Source organism: Mytilus edulis, chromosome 1, assembly GCF_963676685.1.
Source record: "Mytilus edulis chromosome 1, xbMytEdul2.2, whole genome shotgun sequence".
Classification (NCBI taxonomy): domain Eukaryota; kingdom Metazoa; phylum Mollusca; class Bivalvia; order Mytilida; family Mytilidae; genus Mytilus; species Mytilus edulis.
In genome coordinates, this window is record NC_092344.1 from 16,563,484 (window position 1) to 16,587,693 (window position 24,210).

The 24,210-nt window shown below is 30.1% G+C and overlaps 1 protein-coding gene across 11 annotated transcripts in view; it reads left to right on the forward strand.

The window, feature by feature from the left end:
- Positions 1-24,210, forward strand: part of LOC139524987 (uncharacterized) — a 112,254-nt gene that overhangs the window by 42,986 nt on the left and 45,058 nt on the right. Inside the window, exons 1-2 of one of the 11 annotated variants that reach the window (XM_071320159.1) lie at positions 2,326-3,488; positions 11,192-11,361. The exons of 7 other annotated variants lie outside the window; for them this stretch is intronic. In XM_071320159.1, the coding sequence (XP_071176260.1) occupies positions 2,922-3,488; positions 11,192-11,361 (737 nt within the window). In that variant the 5' untranslated portion in view covers positions 2,326-2,921. Of the gene's footprint in view, positions 1-2,325; positions 3,489-4,304; positions 4,555-11,191; positions 11,362-24,210 lie in introns of those variants that run through there. 3 more of the 11 variants (XM_071320161.1, XM_071320197.1, XM_071320213.1) reach the window with 3 other exon arrangements.

Genomic DNA, 24,210 nt, shown 5'->3' on the forward strand with positions numbered 1-24,210 from the left:
TTTTGATGAAGTTGACACTTAGTATACATGTTCCTATGATATGATCTTTCTAATTTCAATGCCAAATTAGAGATTTTTCCCATTTTCAAGGTCCATTGAACATATAAAATGATAGTGCGGATGGGGCATCCATGTACTATGGACACATTCTTGTTAGATAAATGTTTGAAATATACTAATTCCATTACCATGGTTTTAGATTGATGGGCTAACGTGGTAAGCATGTTCCAAAACAAAGAATATATATGGAATATTTAGTATAGTCACTGGGTAGGGTGTAATGATGTAGAACAATATTGATTTGAATATGTGAAGGAGTAATGTGATCAAACTTTTTAGTTGCAATAAGAGGAATAGAACAATCAGAACGTTTGGGTTGCACATAGGGAAAGTTTGTGAAATATTGTAGTTTCACACAGGAAAAAGGATGATAAATATGAAATTATTAGAGATGCACACTGAATAAAAGGTGAAGGTCACACAAGGCAATGCCTCCTTTATATATATGGTGATATAAAATGTTCATGTAGCATACAAATGAAGTTATAATGATAGAAATAATTGTAAGTTGCACACAGTATGTAAGAAAATATTGACCATTTATATATATATAATTATATAAGGTAACACACGACCACCGAAAGCTTTATTATTGTGAAGCCCAGGTGGTCGTGTGGTCTAGCAGGACGGCTGCAGTGCAGGCGATTTGTTGTCACGATATCTCAGTAGCAAGGGTTTCGAATCCCGGCCAGGGAAGAACAAAAAATTTGCAAAAGCAAATTTACAGATCTAACACTGTTGGGTTGATGTTTCGACGAGTTGTATACATATATTTTTCTCATTCTTCGTCAATTTATCCCTTTCTGCACCCATTGTATAAAAAAATTTTAATCAACGTGACTGGTTCGTTTCATCTCAGTACTTCATTGGTTAAAATACAATTATGACGTTGAATTTTGTTGCTTTCTTCTGAATTTCCTATTGTGACGGCATGAAAAAAGGCGACCATGCCTGATGACGTCACATAGAAAGAACACATCTTTTTGCAGATCATTCGAGTTTGCCTGCATAATGTTAGAAAATCATTCATTGCACCACCAAATCTCGTGTAATACAATATTTATCCACTCTCGACAGTTAAATTTTAAATATTTAGAACGCTCGGGCAAGCCTCGCGTTTTAAATTTCAAAATTTAACTGTCTCGAGTGGATAAATATCGTATTACACTCGATGCAGTGGTAGAATCTATATATAGATATAGGAATGGAAATTTTAATGATTATGAAACATTTAAGAATTACACACAGGGAGAATGAATGTATGCAAGTAGTGCCACACAGGGGAAAGTTAAGATGTGGATTCTGTGAAACACTGATATAATATTATCAAATTCACAAAGTAAAAGAAAGAAAAAACAATTTATAAGTAAAAATATCAAAACAGGAAAGGATTTGCAATAACTAAAGTATTGAAATGTTGCAGTCCATTCTAAATACTTTCAATGGGAGATAACTCAAACTAATATCATTGTTTTGACTAGTTGAAACATGTATATTGGTTTGTGCAGTTGAATTTATTTTCTCATGCTTATGGAATAATGTTATTGAATCAGTGTTTAAAACTCTATTTACTTTATCTTTTAAGAATGTTAGAATGAATATAGATGTCCTCCCCATTTGAAAGTGAATTTATTTTTATTACTTTCAAGTTTGCAATTTAAATTTTTGTTTTGAATGATATGGAACATGTTAAACAGTTAAGTATTTCAATTACAATGTCTTGGCTTTGAATGGTTTTATAAGATATAAATATAAACCTACAGTGGCTTTGTCAAAGGCCATAAAGACTTCAGTTTTATATGTTTATCATCAGTCAAAACCTATTGAACGAGCTTCTTCAGAATTAGTCTGATTTAAACCTTATATATTGTTAACTGATTTAATTTGCATGTTTGAATACATTGTGACTATTGAATACACCACCCGTCTGGGGTGACCCCATGTAATGGAATACCGTCCACACTTAGATGTACTGATACTCTGTTAAATGATTTGAAATTAGATTCGTGAATTGTTGAATTATTTTATGAATTATCTTAAATCGATCTAGGGGGTGTATTATGGGTGTTTTTATTAATAAGTAATTTGTAATCTTAATTATGATTTTTAATAATTGTCAGTTTAATTTTTCCTCAAAACATTTTTGACATATTGACATATAGTATTTGCAATAAAGTAAAGATTTTCAATTTATTAAATGAGTATTAAAAGAGAATCCTTAATAAACCCTTCTTAAATCAGTAGTGGCTCAACAAATGAAAACTTAAATTAAAATGTTTTAATCCAGAGAATTTCTTTTATCTGTTAGTTTTCAAGATTTGAAGCAAATTTGGAAGTTGTCAATAGACTAGACTACTTTGAAGAGTGTGAATAGGTTTTTAATGCAGTCATCTTTTTTATGGGAATGCTGAACCGTTACAAATTTGGCAACACTTCACTGATGGGTATCATTTATATTCACCCTAAATATGACGACACAATGCTAGTATATAGATTAATGGCATAATTATAACTGATGACATTTTGTCGTAGAAAATTGAATATCAAATGATTCAAATTTATAATGTGTTTAATATGTATTAATATGTATCAGAGTATGTGAACTGGAGTATCCTTTAACATGTTACATACATAACAGCAAGGGATTCACAAGACTTTCAGGATATTATGTAAAAGAAATATACTTCAAGTTCCAAACTATGTTATTACATAATTTAAATTGTTGTGTTGTTTTCAAAATAAAGGAATAAGCTATGACTTTCATTTACACAACAACAGATGACAGTAAGTAAAACATTATTGAAATTTTATGATTCAAAATTTAACTTTGAAAATGAGTGGAATTTATTTTACAAACTACGATGAAGTTTCCTCGATTATTGACACAAAAGCGTGATCCTTTAGCTCGTCAGAAGATTCGTTATATTTTAAACCAGCCTGTTCACAAACGTGCGAGAGTTGTACGTTTTAGTTTACCTCCGATTAATGATCCACATAAAAACAAAGAGAATCGGGATGATATCATTCCCTTGGCAGATAAAACAAGACGATTTGAAGTAAAGAAATTTGAAACACTTGACAATGTTCATTATGAGAAGCGAGAAGAAGAAACTATACGTCTAAGATGGACATCAAGACTGGAGAAAGAAGCGGAAAACATATCCAAAGTTTTTAATAGATCAGATACTAGCAAAGAAGATGTTCTTAAATTACCGAAACTTGTACATGTGCACAAAAGTGACAGAAAGTGTCGGAATTCCTGCAATGTTTGTGAAGCATCAAGGATAATTAGTGCATCACCTGTGGACAAAGTTTTCCGTGAACATAGAGAACACGGAATATCCTGTAAATGTACCGTATGTGAAACTGTCAACAAGATCAGAGCTATGCAATCTCCTATGCAATCTCCTAGTCCATCAGAATCTGAGGTAAATATATATTTGTTACTGATATATTAAAATAGAAAACAAATAATTTCAGATTAATAACAGATTTTAAATTATACTATAAAGTTGATCTCAACTTCTATTGATGCCTTTTTTTTTACTTTTCTGAACTGTTTTTATATGGGGGGGGGTTTAAAAAAAGAAAGGACTTTTTTTAGTTATAAGAATGTTTCATGGTGTTCCAGGGGTTGGACCCCCACATTTCAAAATTGCTGGATCTGTGCCTGCAGGAATGCTTTTCTTGGTGCATGAGCTATAGCAATATTTGGGGTTATAAATAATTGCAAGTACTATACGATTAAGTGACAGCTAAGGAACACCTGACCTAGGGACCTCATTTTCATTTTTCATTTACCAATGTTACATTTTTGTGATCAGATCATTATGACATTTAAGATCAGCAATGAAATAATTGTAAGGTGCTTGTGTCTATCTTAATGGATTCACTCAACACTGACCTTATTTTCATGGTTCACTGATCAAAACATTATAAATTTTTGATAAACTTAGTATTTTAGATCATGTTACTATCAACAAAGTTAAAGTATTAGGAATAAAATTGAGAATGAATGACTGCTATAATTTATAACTAACCAATAAACAACAATTTATTTTTGAATTAATCAGAAAAGTGCATCCAATTATAAAATGAAGTTTTATAAATATTGAATAGTTCTAATTTTTTTTAAAACTTAAACATACAAGTAGTCATTTATTAAGAAATTAGTAATTTTGAGAGGCATTAAGCAAAAATAAGATTTCAATGTTTAGAAGAGGTCATTGTGGTTTCACTTGTATATACAACGTAAATAAACTACAGTAAGTGAAGGTCTGTTAAAAGTATTTATACATAAATCTGAAAGGGATTATGTAAAATTTAAGTCTTGCATAGTGGACTTATAATTAAACTAGATATGTACATAGATGCAGTCAAGTAACGTTTGAAACATCGTTAAATTTGGAATAAAAAAAGATGGAATTTAAGGATAAAATAAGAGAAATATATTTCCGTGAACGTAGTCAGTCTTTACCAAGTTTCTATCCTAAGGTAAGAAAGTGTTTTCATAAATATTTAGGACTTTTTTCATGGATTAAAAGGGATTACACATTAACTTATAAATATGTTATGAAAAAATCCCCCCACTGAATTTCGAAACCTGTTGTAGGAATTTACTTATATGAATATGAATAAAAGTAGCTTTGCTTTATAATCATTGAAACAACAGCCAACATTACACAAATAAACAAAAGACGTTTGTGGGAAATTAGTTGGAGAAGTTTTATACTACATAAGACTTGTATTTGTCAGATGGAAAATATACTTGAAAAAAGTTGAGGATCTTTAAAGTGTTGTCTTGAAGCAGAGATGAGAAGAAAGTTCATCCTTCCAAAGGCAAATCCAAGAGTTCATGTACACGTTGCATACTATTCATTTTACACTTTTCATTAAGTATAACTTATACTTTATAATTAACTTATTACTTGTTATGGCTTGGAATCCAAAATTGCACGCTTGTAATGTATGATAGCTTTTGAAGTTTTCATATGTCAACTTACGATATATGTGTTCACCTAAATGGTTTGTAAACTGTTTAAAATGATCGAACATCCGTCATTTTTGTCAAGCCTGTGACTTGTTGTAAAAGCCAGACATAGCGATCCAACATTAAGTCTTCTGTGGTGGCTTCCTCAAAGATTCACATTTTCGTTTAGGGACCAACTGAAACTGAGGCCTCTGGGTGAGGATTTTCTCGCTGTATTGAAAACCCATTGGTGGCCTTCAGCTGTTTTCTGCTCTTTTAGTCAGGTTATTGTCTCTTTGACACATTCCCCATTTCCATTCTTAATTTTAGTCTATGGTTAAGTTTTTTGAAATTTTAATAACTTTCTTTAACTTATAATCCTTAATTTCCAGAAGTAAATTTTGTAAAAAAAAAATATCCTGCTTATCCATGTTTAACTTAGAAATGGACTTAGTTTTTCTCCCAGTTAACATAACATTTACTCTGCAGTTAAATTTAAAAAAAAATAATTGATAACTTAAACTATCCTGGATTTGAACCAAACTTGGACAGAAGCTTGTTTATCATCAAAAGTTAGTATCTGGAAGGAAATTTTGAAAAATTTAATTCCTATTTTTCCATATATATTTTATGAATTGGCTAAGTTTTTTGTCAAGTTAACATAACATACAGTCTGCAGTTAAAGTTTTAAAACATTTATTTGATTCATAAAGTACTCAAGACACAGGATTCCACGGAACCCTTACAAATTTTTCTGAAAAATGTTTGTCCCCTGAAACATGATGCTTCCGTACATTTGGCAAATTGCAATGAATAATGCTGCTTTAGTTCAGTCTTAAGTAAACTTTAATTCTAAACTAGCTGACAGTTTGAAGGAAAATGACCTACAGAGGAGATATACTTAGCTGTATTGAATTTTCTCAAACTTAGTGTTTTTTTTGTGAGGAAAATAATTGGTGATAAAACTTTTAAGTTGTTCCAATATTATGGATATTCCCCAAGATTTTATGAACAGAAGATTGTCATAGTTTAATTTTTCTTTTGGAAGCATCGAGTATATATGGATACCCATACAAAGATCGTCCAAAATTTATGTATTTTTACAAAAATCCTTAGAATTGATCCCAATTTTACATATAGATATCATGGATCATAATTCACTATTGATATAGTTTAGGTGGTGTGGTATGATTGCCAATGAGATATTATAAACTCCAACAGAGTCAAAATGAAGTTTATTTAAGCTACTACAATGTATATATAGGGCATAATAACTCCATACCTTTATACAGCCAGCTATAAAAGGGACAGAAAACAAAAATTTGAAACTATTCAAACAGAAAACCAATGGCTGGTTTTATAAAATAAAATAAAATAAATCAGCAAAAAACAAATAACCATACATCAACCAACAACAACCATTGAAATACAGGCTCCTGATGGGAAAAAAGGCACTTAGTCTAATAGAATGTGACAAGGTGTAACATGTTTGTAAGCACTCACTTCTCAGAATGAGTATTACCTAGGGCGATAAATAGTACAACATGAGAACAAACATTCATTGGAATAAACATTAATTGAAATATTAGAGTAAAAGTTCAAATTTGCTTGAAAATTTTAGCCAAATAAGACCCTGTCTTTTCTTATTGAATTTATAATGTGGATTCATTAGTATTCATGAAGTATCATATTAATTTGTGGATTTTATGGATAAAGGTTAACCAAGAATTGAAGTGTTTAACAAATTTAAAATTTTCAATAGTCTTGTATGCAGAATTTATTAAATCTATGAAATCAAGTAATCACAATGTGAACAGAAGGAGATACATTTGCCATATACCTTAATAAGACAGCAACCCTATGAAAAAATTGACAGTATATCAAGTCTAAATCTTCCAGATCTGAAGGAAAAGATGTGGAGAATATATATATTACATTTTCCCAATACACTATAAAATAAATTAAGGTGGGAAATACATCAGTTGAAGTTTTGAAAAGTGGGAACACAAGTTAAGCAATCAAAATTAAACTTTTTATGGCCTCACCACTAAGTGAAACGGGCATTAAGTGATACCTTGATCATCTGTCTTCCCCCATAAACCCTTCTGTTATTTCGTTTCCACACTCTAACTTAAGTTTCACACATGCACATTTATGAAACTCATACACAATGCTAAAAACCACAACTTGCAGACAGAGTTTGAATTTGGGCGGTATGTCATTTAAGGTTGTAGAGTTATGTCCCTTTTTGTCTATTGAAATGCAAATCTTGAGCATCAGCAGTTTGCACTCAAACATTTTCCAACTACTAGTCCGAAGACCAATATTCTGCCATTCTTCGTATGTGCCTAAACAAAGTTTTGCAAATACTTGCTAGTCAAAATAAAATTTTACTACCGTAGTCTGGGGTATCAGACTTCTTGACAACGGTGCAGACTGCATTAGCATCTGTATCCTGACAAATTACTCTTTTAATTTTTGTTATTGATATCAAACTTTTATAAGGAATATTTCTCACAGTTTACACCAAAAAACAAATCGACTTTTGTTGTCTTAAAATTAGAAAGAATAAACAGATCATTTTTAAGATACTTTAAGATACAATATTTTTAGAATATAGTGAAGAAAAAAATCTTCTGAAACTAAGGCATATTAGTGTCCTATAATATTACACTGACCAGAGTAAACTGACTGTTCAAATTATCATTTAAAATACAATATTTATCTACATATCCTTAAGGATTTAAAAGCATTCTGCAGGGTCTGGTCCCAAAATAACTCCAGATCATCCTATCAATTTGTTTATTTAAATCTTGGTTCATTATTAGTTATTGCATTTATTACTGTTGAAAACATCAGTCCAAACGAAAGCTTCTTAATTCCTATTTAATAAGATTTTGGGATTACAAATCAGTTTTGTTCGGTTGATTCATAATCTTTTCAAATTAATCTTTCACCTATGTAAAGTTCTATTTTATTAATAGCAGCATTTATAATGTTCATTTGTTGGTCACCGGAGCAAACCAAACTGGATAATTCAGGTGAATTATAAACTTGAATTCTGTTGCACATTTTTTTAAGATTACTAGTAGGTCATCATCCAGGATAAAAATAGGTCAGAGTGACCTAATTTTAAATGTAACTGACTTTACAGAAAAAAACCTGGTATGATAATGATTGCCAATGAGACAACTCTCCACAAGAGACCGAATGAGTAATAATGACCAAAGGCATTACCTCATAGTCGGCTATAAAAGACCCTGAAATGAAAAATGTAAAACAATATAATTTAGTTCCCTTTTATTTCAAAATATATCTCAATTCAACAATGTAGCATCTTCTAAACTGGAATTCCATCCACTTCTTTTCATGAGTTTGAGTGAAATATTTGTAGTAAACCATCAAGTTCAAATCTTTGGGTTTCTTTGATACAATGAAATACTAGAAAATAATCATTCTATATAAATTTTGTGAAATACTCCTACAATATCTTTCATTTGTTAATAAATGATAATAAAGAGATTGTTGATTCTACCAGATATACATTTATGTTTAAAAGATTGATGTTAACAGCATTGCTTAGTGTTTGGGCTTTTCTTTAGACTGTCTTTAATAGCAGTGCTAAATAGTTTCCATTTTTTTTTTAAAAGCAATACAAAGATTAAAACAATATTGCATAAGTTAAGTTGAAAACAATAAAAATGGTCGGAGACTTACTGAGGGATAATTTTAGAATTAAGTAGATTTAAATATTAAGATTTTTGGAGTCATTTAGATTTAGTAATGGATTAAAGTGTTACATTGATGCATTGTTGTAATACCACCATCATAGAACTCATAATTAGCAGATTTTTATAATAGTAAAAAAGATATGCCGCTGAGGTCCAATAGAGGATGTCAGTAGTAATAAAGACTAGTGACCTATTAAATTAAGTTCAAATTGCTGACAAAATATAATTAGATATTAAAGATATCACCTTTGTGAGAAAAAAAAAATATCTCAGCAATGTGTTGTTATTTATTGTTAGGGGATTTTACCCACCCTAGGAACCTCTTATGTTGAAATCCAACAACTTATCACATTAAATATTAGTATATTTGTAGAGGACTTACTAGTGGCCATCAAACAGCCAATAAGTGGACCTAGGTGACTTCAACTTGTCAAATATAACATTTAAATCTATTTGCATTCCAAGGATAAAATTGTTATTTTTAATGGATTATTCTGTTTTATTCCATTCAAAGAAATCTTTCTCAAGTTGAGATAGTCTTTGTTATAATGGAAATGAAATTTCAGTAATGAATTATTGAAATAGAAATCAAAGCCCTACTGGAATATTGAAACATGCTATAAGTTCAATTTAATATTATGAAATGGATTAGTACATTTCTATTCACAAAGCAGGAAAATGACATCTTAAAGTGCTAGAATACAAAGACTAAAATTGATCATTGAAAATAAAGTTCAATTACTAGTAATTCAATAACTAATTTGATGTGTTTTGAAGTATATTATTAAAGGATTTACTGGAATATGTAGACAGAATCAATATTTTTTATCATATTTAAATAATACAGTAAATAGAAATTAATAGTGTACACATGAAACTGTAATTGATTGGAAATTATTGGATCATTTGAAACGGATACACAACATGGATAAATTTGTCATTTTTAATATTGGTAAGACCACTTTATTTGATATATTTTAACACTAAAAAGCTAGGACATAAAAAGGATAGCTGTATCTGTTTAAGATCAGCTTTCATGGAAGGAGTTGAAATCTTAATAATTTCAAAATTAAAAATAATCAAGTGAGAAGTTTTTATTTGAAACATATAACTAAGTACAATTTAAACTGGTCAACTTTTTCACGTTCTTGATAAGTGTCTAACCATTGTTAAAATGTGTGAGCAGTCAAGATAAAGAATTGCAATAAATGCTACTAATGTTTCTAGTACCACACACAGAAATGAACATTAATATACATAATAACCACCCTTTTCCATGACAACTTAGTATAATACATGAAAACCAAGGATTTGTATAGCAATATACAAATCCTTGTGAAAACTAAAGATAGAAAAAAGCATTCTAATTAATTTCCTACATTTTACACCTTTTAATTTTATATGCCAAATTTTGATCCATATTTTGTAGTTTATTAGTCATGTAAATGTAATAGTCGGAGATTGACAGGACATCCAGAGATTGGCTTCAGCTGGCTTTGAAAAAAAATTATGTATATTATTTTAGCAATAAAGGACCCTGCACTAAACTCTGAAACATACAAATGAACCAATATATGGAAAAAACTCAAGATTAACATAGGCTTGAGGTTCCTTACTTAAAGCAGACATAAAAATGCGTCCTGTTAAACAAGTTTGTGAGATCTCATCCCTCCCCCTATGCATCTAGCTAATTTGGAATAAACATAACCTTGTTCTATATGGGAAAGGAATCTCTTATTAAGCTGTCATAAATTGAATACATAAGCTTTCCCTTGGGATTATACTTTTAACCGTTTGCTACTGATTTTCAAACTTAAAGACAGATGAAACAAGTGAGTGGTGAAAAATAATGTTTATCCAATTCTTGAACCAATGCATGTATATATCATAAACTTAGTCCTTTGTGCACGATTTTATCATTTTTTATGCAAATATATCGTTTAATCGTCAATTTTTTTTCTCTCTGTCTGTTATGATTTAACAAATATGGCTGCTCATTAAATGCCGTGTTTTGAAGCCAAAGTTTACTGATTGTCACCTTATAGTAAACAAATAACAACAAACATGGGTATTGAGCACGTGTTTAACATGTACAATCAAATAATTGTTTATTTTAATGACAGTTCCATGCGTATTGCGATCACCGGATTTTTACAAGGAGGGTTATGCTGGGGTCACTATGCATACAGAAATTATGTCAGCAATTTGCTTCCAGAAGGAAGCAATTAGAAATAAGAAAAGTTTTTCTAAATGTGGACAAATTAAAGAATTTTCCTCAGAAAAAAGTATACATGTATGTACATAAGTTGTATAATGAAAACTATCTATTTAGTTATAAAAAACATATGCATATTTTTTTTTTTAATTTGAGGTTTCTTATGACTTTAAATTTTAAGATTGCTTTTAATTATTTTTATCATTTCTATTTTAGTTAGATACTGGACGACTATTATCACAAATGCAGATCAACCAACAGCTGAATCTTCTAAGAAATACGGGGAGTCTAACTCCCATTCAGATGTACTCGCATAGAATGATTCGTTTTAAACTAATGCAGAACCACAGACGGCAGACATTGCCAATACGATTACAGCCAACCAGGTAGGTCACAGAAATTGGTGGACGCAGATGTATATCCTTTCTTTTTTGTTATACATATTTATTGTATTGAATACAGTTTGAGGGAACAACAAAATTTGTCAATGAGCTATTTTTATCACTGTGCAATTAAATTTCTAATGGTCAGTTATTTTAGAATATTTTCCCCATTCTACTAACGCATTCATCCTGTGATCCACTTGATGTTTCACTTTTATTAGGTTTACTATATAAAAAGACCTAATTCTTGTCCAGTAGCTTGACAGTAAACAAGTGTCTTATATGTCAGTTACCTACTGTCTCATATTTGTCCAGTAACTTGACAGTAAACAAGTGTCTTATATGTCAGTTACCTACTGTCTGTTTATCAATAACTTTGAATTAGGAGTGAAGGTATTTATTCTTAGAAGATCAGAGCATGATTTTCTTGATTTTTATTGCAGAACTTTGCAGTATTTGACACTCTTCTCAATTTCGAATCTTTCTATTATAATGTATTTAAAGATGTATGATATGTGTTGAGATTTGAAGAGTTTGTGGGAAAGTAATTAAATGCAGGTTTTATAAGGTTTATTTGGTTTTAACAAGTAAATTTTCTTTGATAGAAAATAAGACCCCTCAAACCTTTCAATCTATAATAGAATAAAACAAACAAACAATGGCAAGCAAACATAGACTTCCATTTTATTTAAACAGTCAGTCCAAATGTTTTTTTATGGTTCTATTTATTAGGCTAAGAATTGAAAAAAAATGTTAATACAATTTTTTCAATTCATTCAAACTTTATTAATTTACTAAAGTCGGAAATTTAATATGTGATGTTACTATTAACTATTATTCAATTTACCAAAATCTATGTATAAGATGGCCAAATTAAGTGACATTTAAATAGTTTATAGTAACATCACATATTAAATTTCCGACTTTAGTAAATTAATAAAGTTTGAATGAAATGTCACTTAATTTGGCCATGTTATACATAGATTTTGGTAAATTGAATACATGTATAAGAAACAAACTAACCTAAAACTTTATTTACATACATCATGACATAATATTGCAAAGTATCTTTTTTGGTAAGTTAGCTTCTCTTTTAATGAGGGAGGGTAGGAGGGGTCCTGATCCCTAAATCCCGGGCTTAAAAACACCAGATCCCGATATCCCAGGCTTAAAAACACGAAATCCCGAGGTCCCGAAGTTCGAAAAAAAGAATTCCCGGATCCCGAAAGGGTCATCCCAAAATCCCGAGCTTAAAAACACCCGATCCCGAGGTCCCGATAAAGGTCCTATCCCCCCTCTTTAATGAAAAAGAAATTGTAATGATCCAATATTATAGTAGTTTTTGAATTATTTTTGTCAAATGTAAAAAATAAAATAAAGTAGGTTCTTTAAAACAAAATGCAGTGTCCTAAATAGGACAGGTCAGTCATGCTACTCGGCTGCTGTTCAGGAGCAGATTTGATCTTTTGAATGCGAAATATTGTATCTTGAGATTTTCTTTGAGGCTTTGATATTTTTGACATAACGACAAATTTTTAAAACAATACAAGAAATTTCCTCTTTGCTGATCTAAATTCCCCAAACTTCTACTTTCTTTTAATATGCGTTTACTTTTACTTTATATAAGTTATGTTTTTGAACCTCACAGTTTAATTAGATAAAATAAGTTCCTATGTAGCATAATTCATTAAATTAATCTGTTGCTATATAACTACAAAAAACCTACCTTTTATATAAATAAATGGTGGTATTGATTTTTTAAAATAACTTTTCATTTTGTATTAAAAAATAAATGACAGTTTTATGTTAGAGTTATCTTTCTTAGCATAAGAAAAAAAATATTTTGAGGTAGGGCTCACAGAGTTATCTTTTCATGCCATTGTTCAGATTTTGATTGGTAACCAAATTAGAGTTATCTCCCATTGTACTATATTGGAATGAGAGATAGAGGAAGCTCAGCTAAAATGGTAGTTATATTGTATTTTTAGTTTCCAACAAACATCAGGGTTTTACTGTTGTAAAGTAGTCATTTAAGCATTTAATTTTGTTGACACTTGATTCAATGGCTTATTCATTTTATTGTGTAAAAATTTCTTAAAATTAGCAATTTGAAATAAAGATTGACAAGTTAATGAATAAATTAAACTGAGGCATTGTCTATTATTATCAAGGATTTTAAAACTGGGAATTGTTTGATAGAGATTTTAGTATATACTATGTTATTGATCTTTAATAATGACATTTTTGAAAAAATAAGAATAATGAATTTAATTTCAAATCAAATTTCACACTTAAAGGTATTTTTCCCTTAATTCATATTCATTGATATCTTAAAATAGACTAATTGGATTAAAGAGGTTCTGCATAATTATATTGTAAATTGTTTCTCTTAATCAAAATATTTCTGTAATTCTTAAGGTGATATGTGTGCTGTTCACTGGAAACACTATCAATAGCTTGCAGAATTGTTTGTTTTTATTTCCATTTTTTTTAATGTCATTAGTTCAATAATATGTCTGATGGTGGATTGAACTAGAGTTGTAAGAATACATGACATTTTTTTCTGTACTAAAAAAGTCCCTATGTTTATAGATATAAGAAGATGTGTAATGAGTGCCAATAAGATTTCATGATTTACATTGAAATATTGTATACGAAATAAATGATAAAACTAACTAAACTAACTCTTATGACTTTATATAACAATGGTGTTCCCAAGATATATAAGACATGGTAACTTTTGATGACGTCACTATCACCATTTCTATGTCATGCATGGTGACTTATGAAGAAGTTACTATCACAATGTCTCTGTCAAACAGTAACTTTTGATAACGTCACTATCACCATTTCTATGTCATGCATGGTGACTTATGATGATGTCACCATCACCATTTCTATGTCAGACATGATAACTTATGATGAAGTCACTATCACCATTTCTATGTCAGACATGGTAACTCATGATGATGTCACTGACACTATTTATATGTCAAGACATGGTCACTTATGATGACGTCACTATCACCATTTCTATGTCAAACATGGTAACTCATAATGACTTCACTATCACCATTTATGTCAGGCATAGTGACTTATGATGATGTCACTATTACCATTTCTATATTAGGCATGGTCACTTGTGATGACACCACTATAACCATTTATATTCTAGTCATGGTAAATAATACTGACATCATAATTATCTGTATCATGTCAGGCATGGTAATATTGGTGACATATGGTAGCTATTTATCTGTCATTCATCATAAGCAATGGAAACAACAAATAAGCAATGCAGTAATAAATCATTACAATAAACAATAATTTCTCAAATATAGCACTCATGTTAACATCAAGGTAACAATTTCCCTGCTATAATGGTTAATTCATGTCATGGTGGTGATAACAAACTTTGACTTGTAGACTTACTTGTAGTATTAATGGTCATTTTTTATGATACAGAGTTGAGATGATTACTTCTATCATAAAACTTCTATCATAAATGAGAGTGTATTGCAAAATTTTGTTTCTTTTATTTTTACTTACATATATTTTTTTTTTTGTTGTGAACAGTATGTTGAAAAATGCTTTAATTAAATAAAAAATTGAAACCACATTAAAGTTGGGAAAGAATCTGCAAGGGCAACACAATTCCATGTGTGGTCTTATATGTTTGAGTAAACTGACAAATATAAGCCCCCTATTTACATCAAATTCAATATTATGTAGTTATGTAATAAATATACATTGCCAATCTGAGCCTAAATCAAATATAGGAATTAAAAGTATGAAAAGTAAATAATGAAACAAAAGAGGGCTTATATAGTGAAAATTGATATCTAATATAAGCATATTTTTATTAAATCGTGCATGAGTTTGAAAAATTCTCAGGTAATTTCAGAATTTATAAATATATATCTATACAAACTTGCAAAGTAATACAAGTTAGATTAAACCATGCACACAGATTGAAGTTTGGTCAAATCTTGGACAGTTGTTGTATAAATTATAAATCTTATATCTAAACAATTCATTTAAATCGAATTAAGTTCAATTAAAAGACATCAAATTTTATTTAAATTTTTATCCTTGTTTATTCCTATAAAGAAATTTTAAGCTAATGTAGTATTTATATCAATTGATCATGATTAAAAGACCAATTGACTTCTTATGGTCTGTGATGCTTAGGTTCTTTACGATAAAAAGATCTTGAGGGGATTATTGAGATGGAATTAGGTTCACGTCGTCGTGTGAAAAATTTCCCTTACTGTGAGGTTATCTTAAAAATATCTGCGTATATAGAAAAATATGAAAATGATTGGAAAAGTTTAATAAAGGAGCTCATGTAATGATGGTTGATGGATAAAAAGACATATTTTTATTATAGATGATATCATTATATTACCATTGAAATTGCAGTTTTGTGTTTGGTTATGGCATGTATGGCTATCAAAAGTCTATAATGAATTGTATCAAGTGATTAGGAATTGACGAGATTTTTCAATCAAGGACAACTTATCCATTGTTATCTGATATTAAAGATTTAAATCGGAATCTTTTCTTTGACTTGAGATCAGTTTTTTATGTTTGAAATGATTTCTTGAGACAAGAAATTAAATGGAATTTTATTTCAACTTAATTTAAATTTCCAATAAATGACAATCATTATTGTCAAGCTGAATATTTTTTTAACACAGATTGGATAAGTACATGTTATTGGTATTGCAAGTCACCATTTTGTAATGGTGCATATGAAAGACTTTCTTGTTCTTTGTACTGATTTTTCATGTGTCAATCAGACAGTGTTATCTTTGCTATAAACTTTTATTTACGTAATCGAATAGCATTGTCATTTAAACAATGACATAAAATATAGGACAATCGGACAAAATCATAGGTAAAGGATCAACACATTAAAGATCAGGAAAGCATACCGGCATATCGACACGAAACATCTACATAGTTTCCTTATTTACATGATTTAAACCGCTAAAAAGACGGCTGATAGTAAATTAGGAGGTTATTAAAATGACATCCAATGGAGTTCACATATTACAATAGACAGGGCAATCGTTACTTATAGATATTTACAATGGACTTTCTTTGACTTACAGTGAATGTGTATTCAGCGAATGACTGTTATTATAAGTAATTAGCTAATGGTCCTAAAATTGACATAAGAGTTAAATGTACCTAACAATGGGACAATTTTTAACCTTTATTCGTGTGTAACTTGTGTAACAAAGTAAAAAGTTAATTCAGAGTTAAAGATATATGTGATGTATTTACTTGTATGATGGATGCTGTTAGTTAATCGGTAACATTACCTCGTTAGAATTGTACCTACTGGGATTTGAAACTAGATATTCTATCTGCAGTTAGTTATGATATATTGATTAAAGTGAGTTTTCCTGCAAATAACTTTTTTTTAACAATTGCTTTTCCTTCTAAAGGATATTGGAATACAAATTCATTAGAGAAAACCATCTATAAATGTCATAATTATACTATGACGACTATATTTTCAACGACTATGACGACTTCTTTTACAAGTTGAAAAGCGTCTGATTGGAAAAAAAGTGTAACAATCTATTACCATACAGGGAATATAAGCTTAATGCATTTAATGTGTTTTTTACTGGAGAAAGGTGAAAAATCATTCCATTACAAACCAACCAAAACTTTGTGTGTGTTGACTTCAAAGATTACTAATTTCATTTTTATGAAAATTAGGAGGCTGCAACAGAATAGTTAACAGAGTTGATGGAGTTTAAAAAGTTGTAACATTTTGTAACTTTGTGATATTTAATACTTTTAATGCAAATGAGGCAGTTGATTAATTGATTGAATGATTGCGACTATTAATTTGCATTGATATTTTACTTGGTTCAGTCTCACATCAAGCTTCCCGATCCCTTTACCAACACAAATTGGGTGATCAAGGTGGAAATAAAACGAGGCCATGCATGGAAAGTGAATATGTCCTTTCCTGATTATGTTGCCAAATTTCGGCGTAAAATGGTGGAAATACGTTCCCGGTTTAGAGAGACAGCTCGGTTAGGATTATATGCTGATTACTGGGTTCCACCACTTCAATCTACATCCCTTAAACGGCCTTCATCGTAAGTACTCTTTACTTATCATAAACTTCTATTGGTCAGCTATTTACTTGATGACCGTCTCTACTCATTTCCAGGTAAGAAGATTAATTATTAATCAACAAATCAATTACTATGTTTCTATAGATGTAGTTTTTCTTTGTTCTTCAATCATTAGATGTTAAAACTCTTTACTTTTAAAACAGTGTCACCTTCCTTATGGTTTTGTCAAACTGGAAAACTCGTCATATATTTGATATTATTTCTTTCTTTTAAGAAAATTGATGAATTCATTCTGACTTATTCCAGTTTAGTATCTCACTTTTTGTATAGAACTGGGTTGTACGTGAAGTGTTCTTGACTATAGGATATTCTTTGATGCCTAATCATCATTGGTCTTGAAATGTATTGCCATGACCACAGATTTCTGAATTTAGTTTGATAAAGAAGTCTGCTATATAACTTCCTAGTTTTTTCTATTCACCAGTTACTCTCTAGATGTTTTAAGGAACTATGTTATTAAATATATTTGTTTACCATACTTGTAGATCAGGCTGAAATCAAACTCTTATGAGCACCTGCCAGAAATTTTAATTGAAAAGGTGATACTCCTAGACTTGATATCTGATCTTTGAGTACAGATTGTAGTTAATGATATAGCTACTGATTACTTGACTTATTGAACACTGATATTTAAAATATACTCTGGTCTTAAAACTTTGATCAGCGAATGTTGAACAATGTCATCTGTTGTGTGTCAACAGATGGCAGAAAATCTGTAAGCCAGAGTTAAGTCTTACACAAAATGTAAGCAATTTATGTTGCATTGCAATAGCTTTATTTCAGTAAAATTCTCTGATTTTCTTGTGTATGTTCCGGACCATATGAGTATTTGGACCATACGCGTATGGTCATGACCATATGGGTATATACTCATATGGTCCGACCGGTCGGGGTAATTAACACTCTGTTACAGTTTACTTTTAATACTTCTAAACTCTTCATATGGTATGACCGTTCATTCAAAAGACGCTATCATATAGGTAATTTTATCGTTATATTATAATAAAAAGATAAGCTAAATAAAAATAAGAAGTTTCACATTGTTAATTTTACTTAATTGTCAAATTTAAAGTAAACACATTTTATACCGATGGTCATTACCGATGGTCATAACCGATTTGTTATTACGAGTAAATGGCAATATGTCAACTAAAAAATTAAATTCCAAAATTTTTTTAATGAACTGTTACATAAGAAGTCACTGGAAAGTAGCATACTATTAGTTTATTTAAGTTGTGTTGTGAAGATGGTGTATTACAGTCAACCATTTTACGATATTTGAGATCTAGAGCTTCTTAAAAACACTGTAGACATCAGAATTGCCAAAGACCTCGGTATCACTGTACGCAGCTGCAAAAAAAGGCTTGTTTTTCACTCGCAAACAAAATGTGAAAATGAAAAAGATCGTGCACAAAACTTGCAAATGTAAAAAAGCTATGATACCGTGTGGAAGTGAATGTCATCCAAGCCTACATGCACTAATGTAACTAGCGATGAAAACTAACTATGGCATCAATATTAAATTTTTACGTAGTTTTTTTTATTATAAAATTAAAAAATTGTCATGTTTTAAACCATCACTGTTTTTTTTAGATAAAGTTCTTGTATTATTGAAACGTTTATAATGTAATTTGGAAAAATAAATATACCTATATGGTCCAAATACTCATATGGACCGGCCTGTTAATAACCAAACGAGTAGTATACTCATATGGTCCGACCATATGAGTATACGCATATGGTCATGACTATACGCGTATGGTCCAAATACTCATATGGTCCGGAACATGTATAATTCGGAGTTTAGTATGACGTCCATTATCACTGTACTAGTAAACATATTTTTTAGGGGCCAGCTGAAGGACACCTACGGGTGCGGGAGTTTCTCGCTACATTGAAGACCCATTGGTGGCCTTCGGTTGTTGTCTGCTCTATGGTCGGGTTGTTTTCGCTTTGACACATTCCCCATTTCCTTTCTCAATTTTATCTCTTTCTTTTAAATCATGTACATGACGTGTACTTCTATCAAGAGCCATTTTTACCTCTTAAAACCCAAAATTCTTATTGATAGACCCATAATTGTACAACAATCATCTTTTACCATTAACCAACAGAATATATGCTTAGCTAAGAGACCTTCTTAAGTGACAGATGTATGAAAATCTCATGGTAAGGTCCAAAATTTCTTCACATATTTCTTTTAGTTTGCAGCATTCATTTAATCCTGTTAAAAAAAAAAATTGTATCATTGATAGGATTCTGAATTATATTACTTTTTCAAGAGTTTGCTGACTTAAGAAGTGACAATTTACTTTGTATATGCAATTATTTATATTTAATGATGTTCATCAATTTATCCTATTTGTAACTGTCAGATCTGAAATGAGATAAATTTATAAATATTTACCTTTAATTTCAAATGCCAGCATGTCATTAAAAAATGAAGTGGTAGACAGATAGGGCTACAAAAGTGTGGACAATTATTATATAAATTAATTTGTAAAATTTTCATTTGCACTCCTACTGGGATGTGATTTTGATTATCATCTTGGCATCCATCTTTCTGTCTATTCACTATTCTTTCATTATTATTCTTGCCTACCATTTTTTATGTTTAATTTTTTATAATTTTTGTTAGAAGTATAATGGATCTTTAGCTAGACAGTAATACTAAGTTCCATAAGGAAAGTTAGAAAATATCTATGATACAGTTGACCATCGTCTATTAAGATAAACACAAAACACAAAAGGTCATGAAAGATTCAGTAAATGAACCTAAAAAACTGGTTGTGGACTAGAGGTGCTTTGTTCCTTGTCCTTTCAGTCAATTCTCCTACCCTAGGCCAGTTGTTCTCTTCAGGCTTCCTCCACCAACAAAAACTTTGCGACATGGCTAAAAATTGAACATAGGGAACAAATGCAGAATTTGGTGTCTATCTCTGAAACTAAAGTATTTAGAACAAATCTGACATAGGAAAATGTGCAAAAGGTTTTAATTCAACTGCCCTGAAATTTTCAGACAAATCAGACAACTCTTTGTTGGGTTGCTGCCCTTAAATTGGGAATTTTAAGGAAATTTTGCAGTTTTTGGTTAATATATTGAATCTTATTATAGATAGAGATAAACTGTTAACAGCACAAATATTCAACAAAGTCTACAAGTAAATCAATGTGACCAAAATTGTCAATTGACCTTTTAGAAGTTATTGCCCTTTATAAAATTGAGAATGGAAATGGGGAATGTGTCAAAGCTACAACAACTCAACCATAGAGCAGAGATCAGCAGACAACAGTCAATTTTTTGTAAATATTTGTCATCTTTTACAAAAATCCCCACTTAATCTACTGGGTCAAAAAGAATTAAACTTGGCCACAATTTTCAATAGGCCAAATTTGGCCTCAATCATTATTAGGGTATCTAATACTATTTAGTATTAATTATGATTTTAACATTTAATATTTTACATAATATCAAACACAACAGTAGATACACGTGAATGACACACGCTCATGGGAGCCTCTAGTTATCTTTTAAAAAAACTATGCCCCCTTGATTTCTTTTCTTTTTTTTACTGGTATAGATCATTAAAATTTAACATTTTGTTCTGATATTGTAATGAAATATTCAGAAATACAATTTGAAATTATCTTGAATTTAAGATATTGTTTAGAAAGAGTTGTTTTTGTACGGCCCCTTAATAAATCCACTTAAGCATTGTCTTGGGAACTCGTCATACTATCGAGATTGTTTGGTTGACTCTGTCAAATTTCACTTGAATTTGTTTTTTACTGTTTATTGGATTAGTAGGAAAGAGAGCAGTTATTTATTTAAGTTTGTATTTTATTGTATAAAAGTTGATAGAGACATTTCTATTAACTAGTCTGATCCTAGTTTTATTTCTCTATGGATTAGATCTGTATACACGAAGTATCCTGTCGATAAAGTAGATTTTTTTTAGATCTAAAGAATTGCATTAATTTCTATTGAAAGCTTATTCTATAATGAAAGATGGACTCCAATACATGTAATATATTGGTTGTCATGTTTCAGGGTATTGATATTGTAACTAACTCTTTGCTTTGTAACAGTTTATCAAAGCATTTCAACGTTGGTAAAATGTTGCTAGCTATATTATAAAAGAGAAATTTAATTAGAGATTTGGAAAACTGATGTCTTTTAAAATTGAAATTGATTTAGTTATTTGAAAGCTTATAATGCAACATTTTAAATAGAAATTCTATGCTGTAGTGTTTGTTACTTAGTAGTAACTGATGCTAATGCTTGTGTTGTGATTTTATAATGGAGAAAATCGTAAAAACTAGAAATTAGATAGATACAATTCAGATTAGAATCTATTGAATAGTCATTAGTTGTGAATTTTCATGTAAAATAGAAAACATACATAAATGAGTTATATCTAGTTTTAAGAAATAGTAACAAGAAAAGAGTATAGCATCTGAATACATTATGTATTGTCAAATTGATGACCATTTAAAGGTTTCAGAAATATAATTTATGGAAAAGCTGTGGAAATAACTAGAGTTTCTTCATATATATATATATATATAAAAAAAATAAATGCTTAGTTGTAAGAACTTATTATTGAGATCAAGTGAATGAAATTATTAATTTAAATTTTATGACAATCCTAAGTTTGATTTTGTATTTAATGGGAAATAAAGTTTATTTTAATTAGCAGAGAAGTGAAAGAAAGGTATAATTATTTCATCTTGAAGTAGATTTTATCGTAAATGTTTATTTAAAAATGAATTAGACCTAAGGTCATGTATGTACAGGCATACTTAGTGAATAAAATAATATTCCGTAATAAAATCTTTATGTTTGCAGTTTCTATGAGTTCTCAACAAATATTTATTGTGGTCTTCATTGGTTTTTTTTTTAACTTTTCACCTGAAAATGGTGGTTTGACTCTTAGCTAAGATATTTTCAAGTACTTCCTAAATCAGAGAATATACATATACAAATCATCTAATTGTGCTATTTTTTGACATTTTATGTTTAAGCATATAATTTCAACTTCTTCCTAATCATAACCTCCGGGTGCGAAATTTTCCATTGGTGGTTGTCAGCTGTTATCTGTTCTTTGGTCAGGTTGTTGTCTCTTTGACATATTCCCCATGTCCGTTCTTGATTTGATCATATTTATATGTGAGGATCCCTGGTGGATGTTATTTATATACTGGACAATACCTATGGTGATAATTTGAATGCATAGAGCGCTCTGGTGCACTGTTTGGTGGTAGCTTGATATGTTGGTGTTTGAATGTTGAATTGTTTTCCTTACAAAAATTTGTGATTATCATTTATTCAAGTGAAATACAGCGGTTTGTAAGTCAGGTTACAAAGTTTGCCTCTAGTATTGAAGATTAGTAAAGAAGAGAGTAAAAACAACACTGGTTAAACAATATCTTCTTCCTGAATTTATAAAAATTGTTTGTGAAAGTTGAAAATAACTTTTTGTGATTGAAAAAAATATGTCCACCATACAAAAAATAGTTTGTCTGTCTCTTTACTACATAAGTGTCAAAAAAAACCTTTTACATGTCTAAAATCAGATATCCTAATTGCGTATTTATTTGATATGCAAAATCTAATTTAAATTAATTGATTTTACTTAGTCAAAAGGACTATTAATAAAAACTGGCATGTTAATTGAAATGCTTATTTGTTAATCATTTGATAATTTAAAGTTATGAATATGCTCTGTGAACCATATTTCTATGTTTGAATGCCCAAAGATATAGTTTTTATAGTTTTGGGACCTTTTCCCACCTAAAATATCAGACAATTTGTGTTATATTTAAATTGGCCTTTCTTGTTTTACAAAACAAAACATTATGAAAGATTATCAATGCATTATTTGTGTTATTGTGCAGAGATAAAGCAGTATTACTACAAAACTGTTTACGGTATCCTTTAAATTTATTTGAAAATCAAAGCTATTGATGAATATGACACATCAACTGCACTTTTGTCAAGGGAATTATAAGCTCTTAAATTGAAACATTGCATGTTGGGAATTGACGGGAATGGCCGTTGGATGTAGTAATGTATGATTCTTCTAACTACGAAGTTACTCGGATATTGAGGTGTGATGAGGAATCTCTGGTTTGTGTCGGTAGCAATCGTCAGAGTGAACTTCTCAAACATTGCCGATTGTTAAGTGCTCATCTAAATGCGAAACCAAGAGTTCACTACCAGCATAGAAAAGCATTCAGTGCTAACTGGTAAGTGAGTGTATAGATTCTGTGCTTCTTAAGTCGTCAACAATCATTCAGTGCTAAAAGATAGATGGGAACTTATCTCTTTATACATGCACCTTATTGCTATTTGTTCTGCATTACCCAGGACATAGAAATTCCCAAAATTTTGAAATCATAATAGAAAATATCTGATTTGAGAAAGTGATTATTGTATGACATCAATAGTTCAAGAGGCGCAGATTCTAGGGTCAAGTGGCACAGATTTCCAAATAGCGATAAGGTCTTTTGATTCTGTACTGACTAGTAAAACTTTACAGAATTAAGTGTTCAATACCACTCGCAGGGCGACTGATTTTGTCAAAGGATCAAATTTTCCAACAACCATTTCTTTTATTAATTTTTAAGATTTTTTGAGAAAAAAAATGGAGTAACATCATTTTGTTAGCTTAATACTGGCATTACA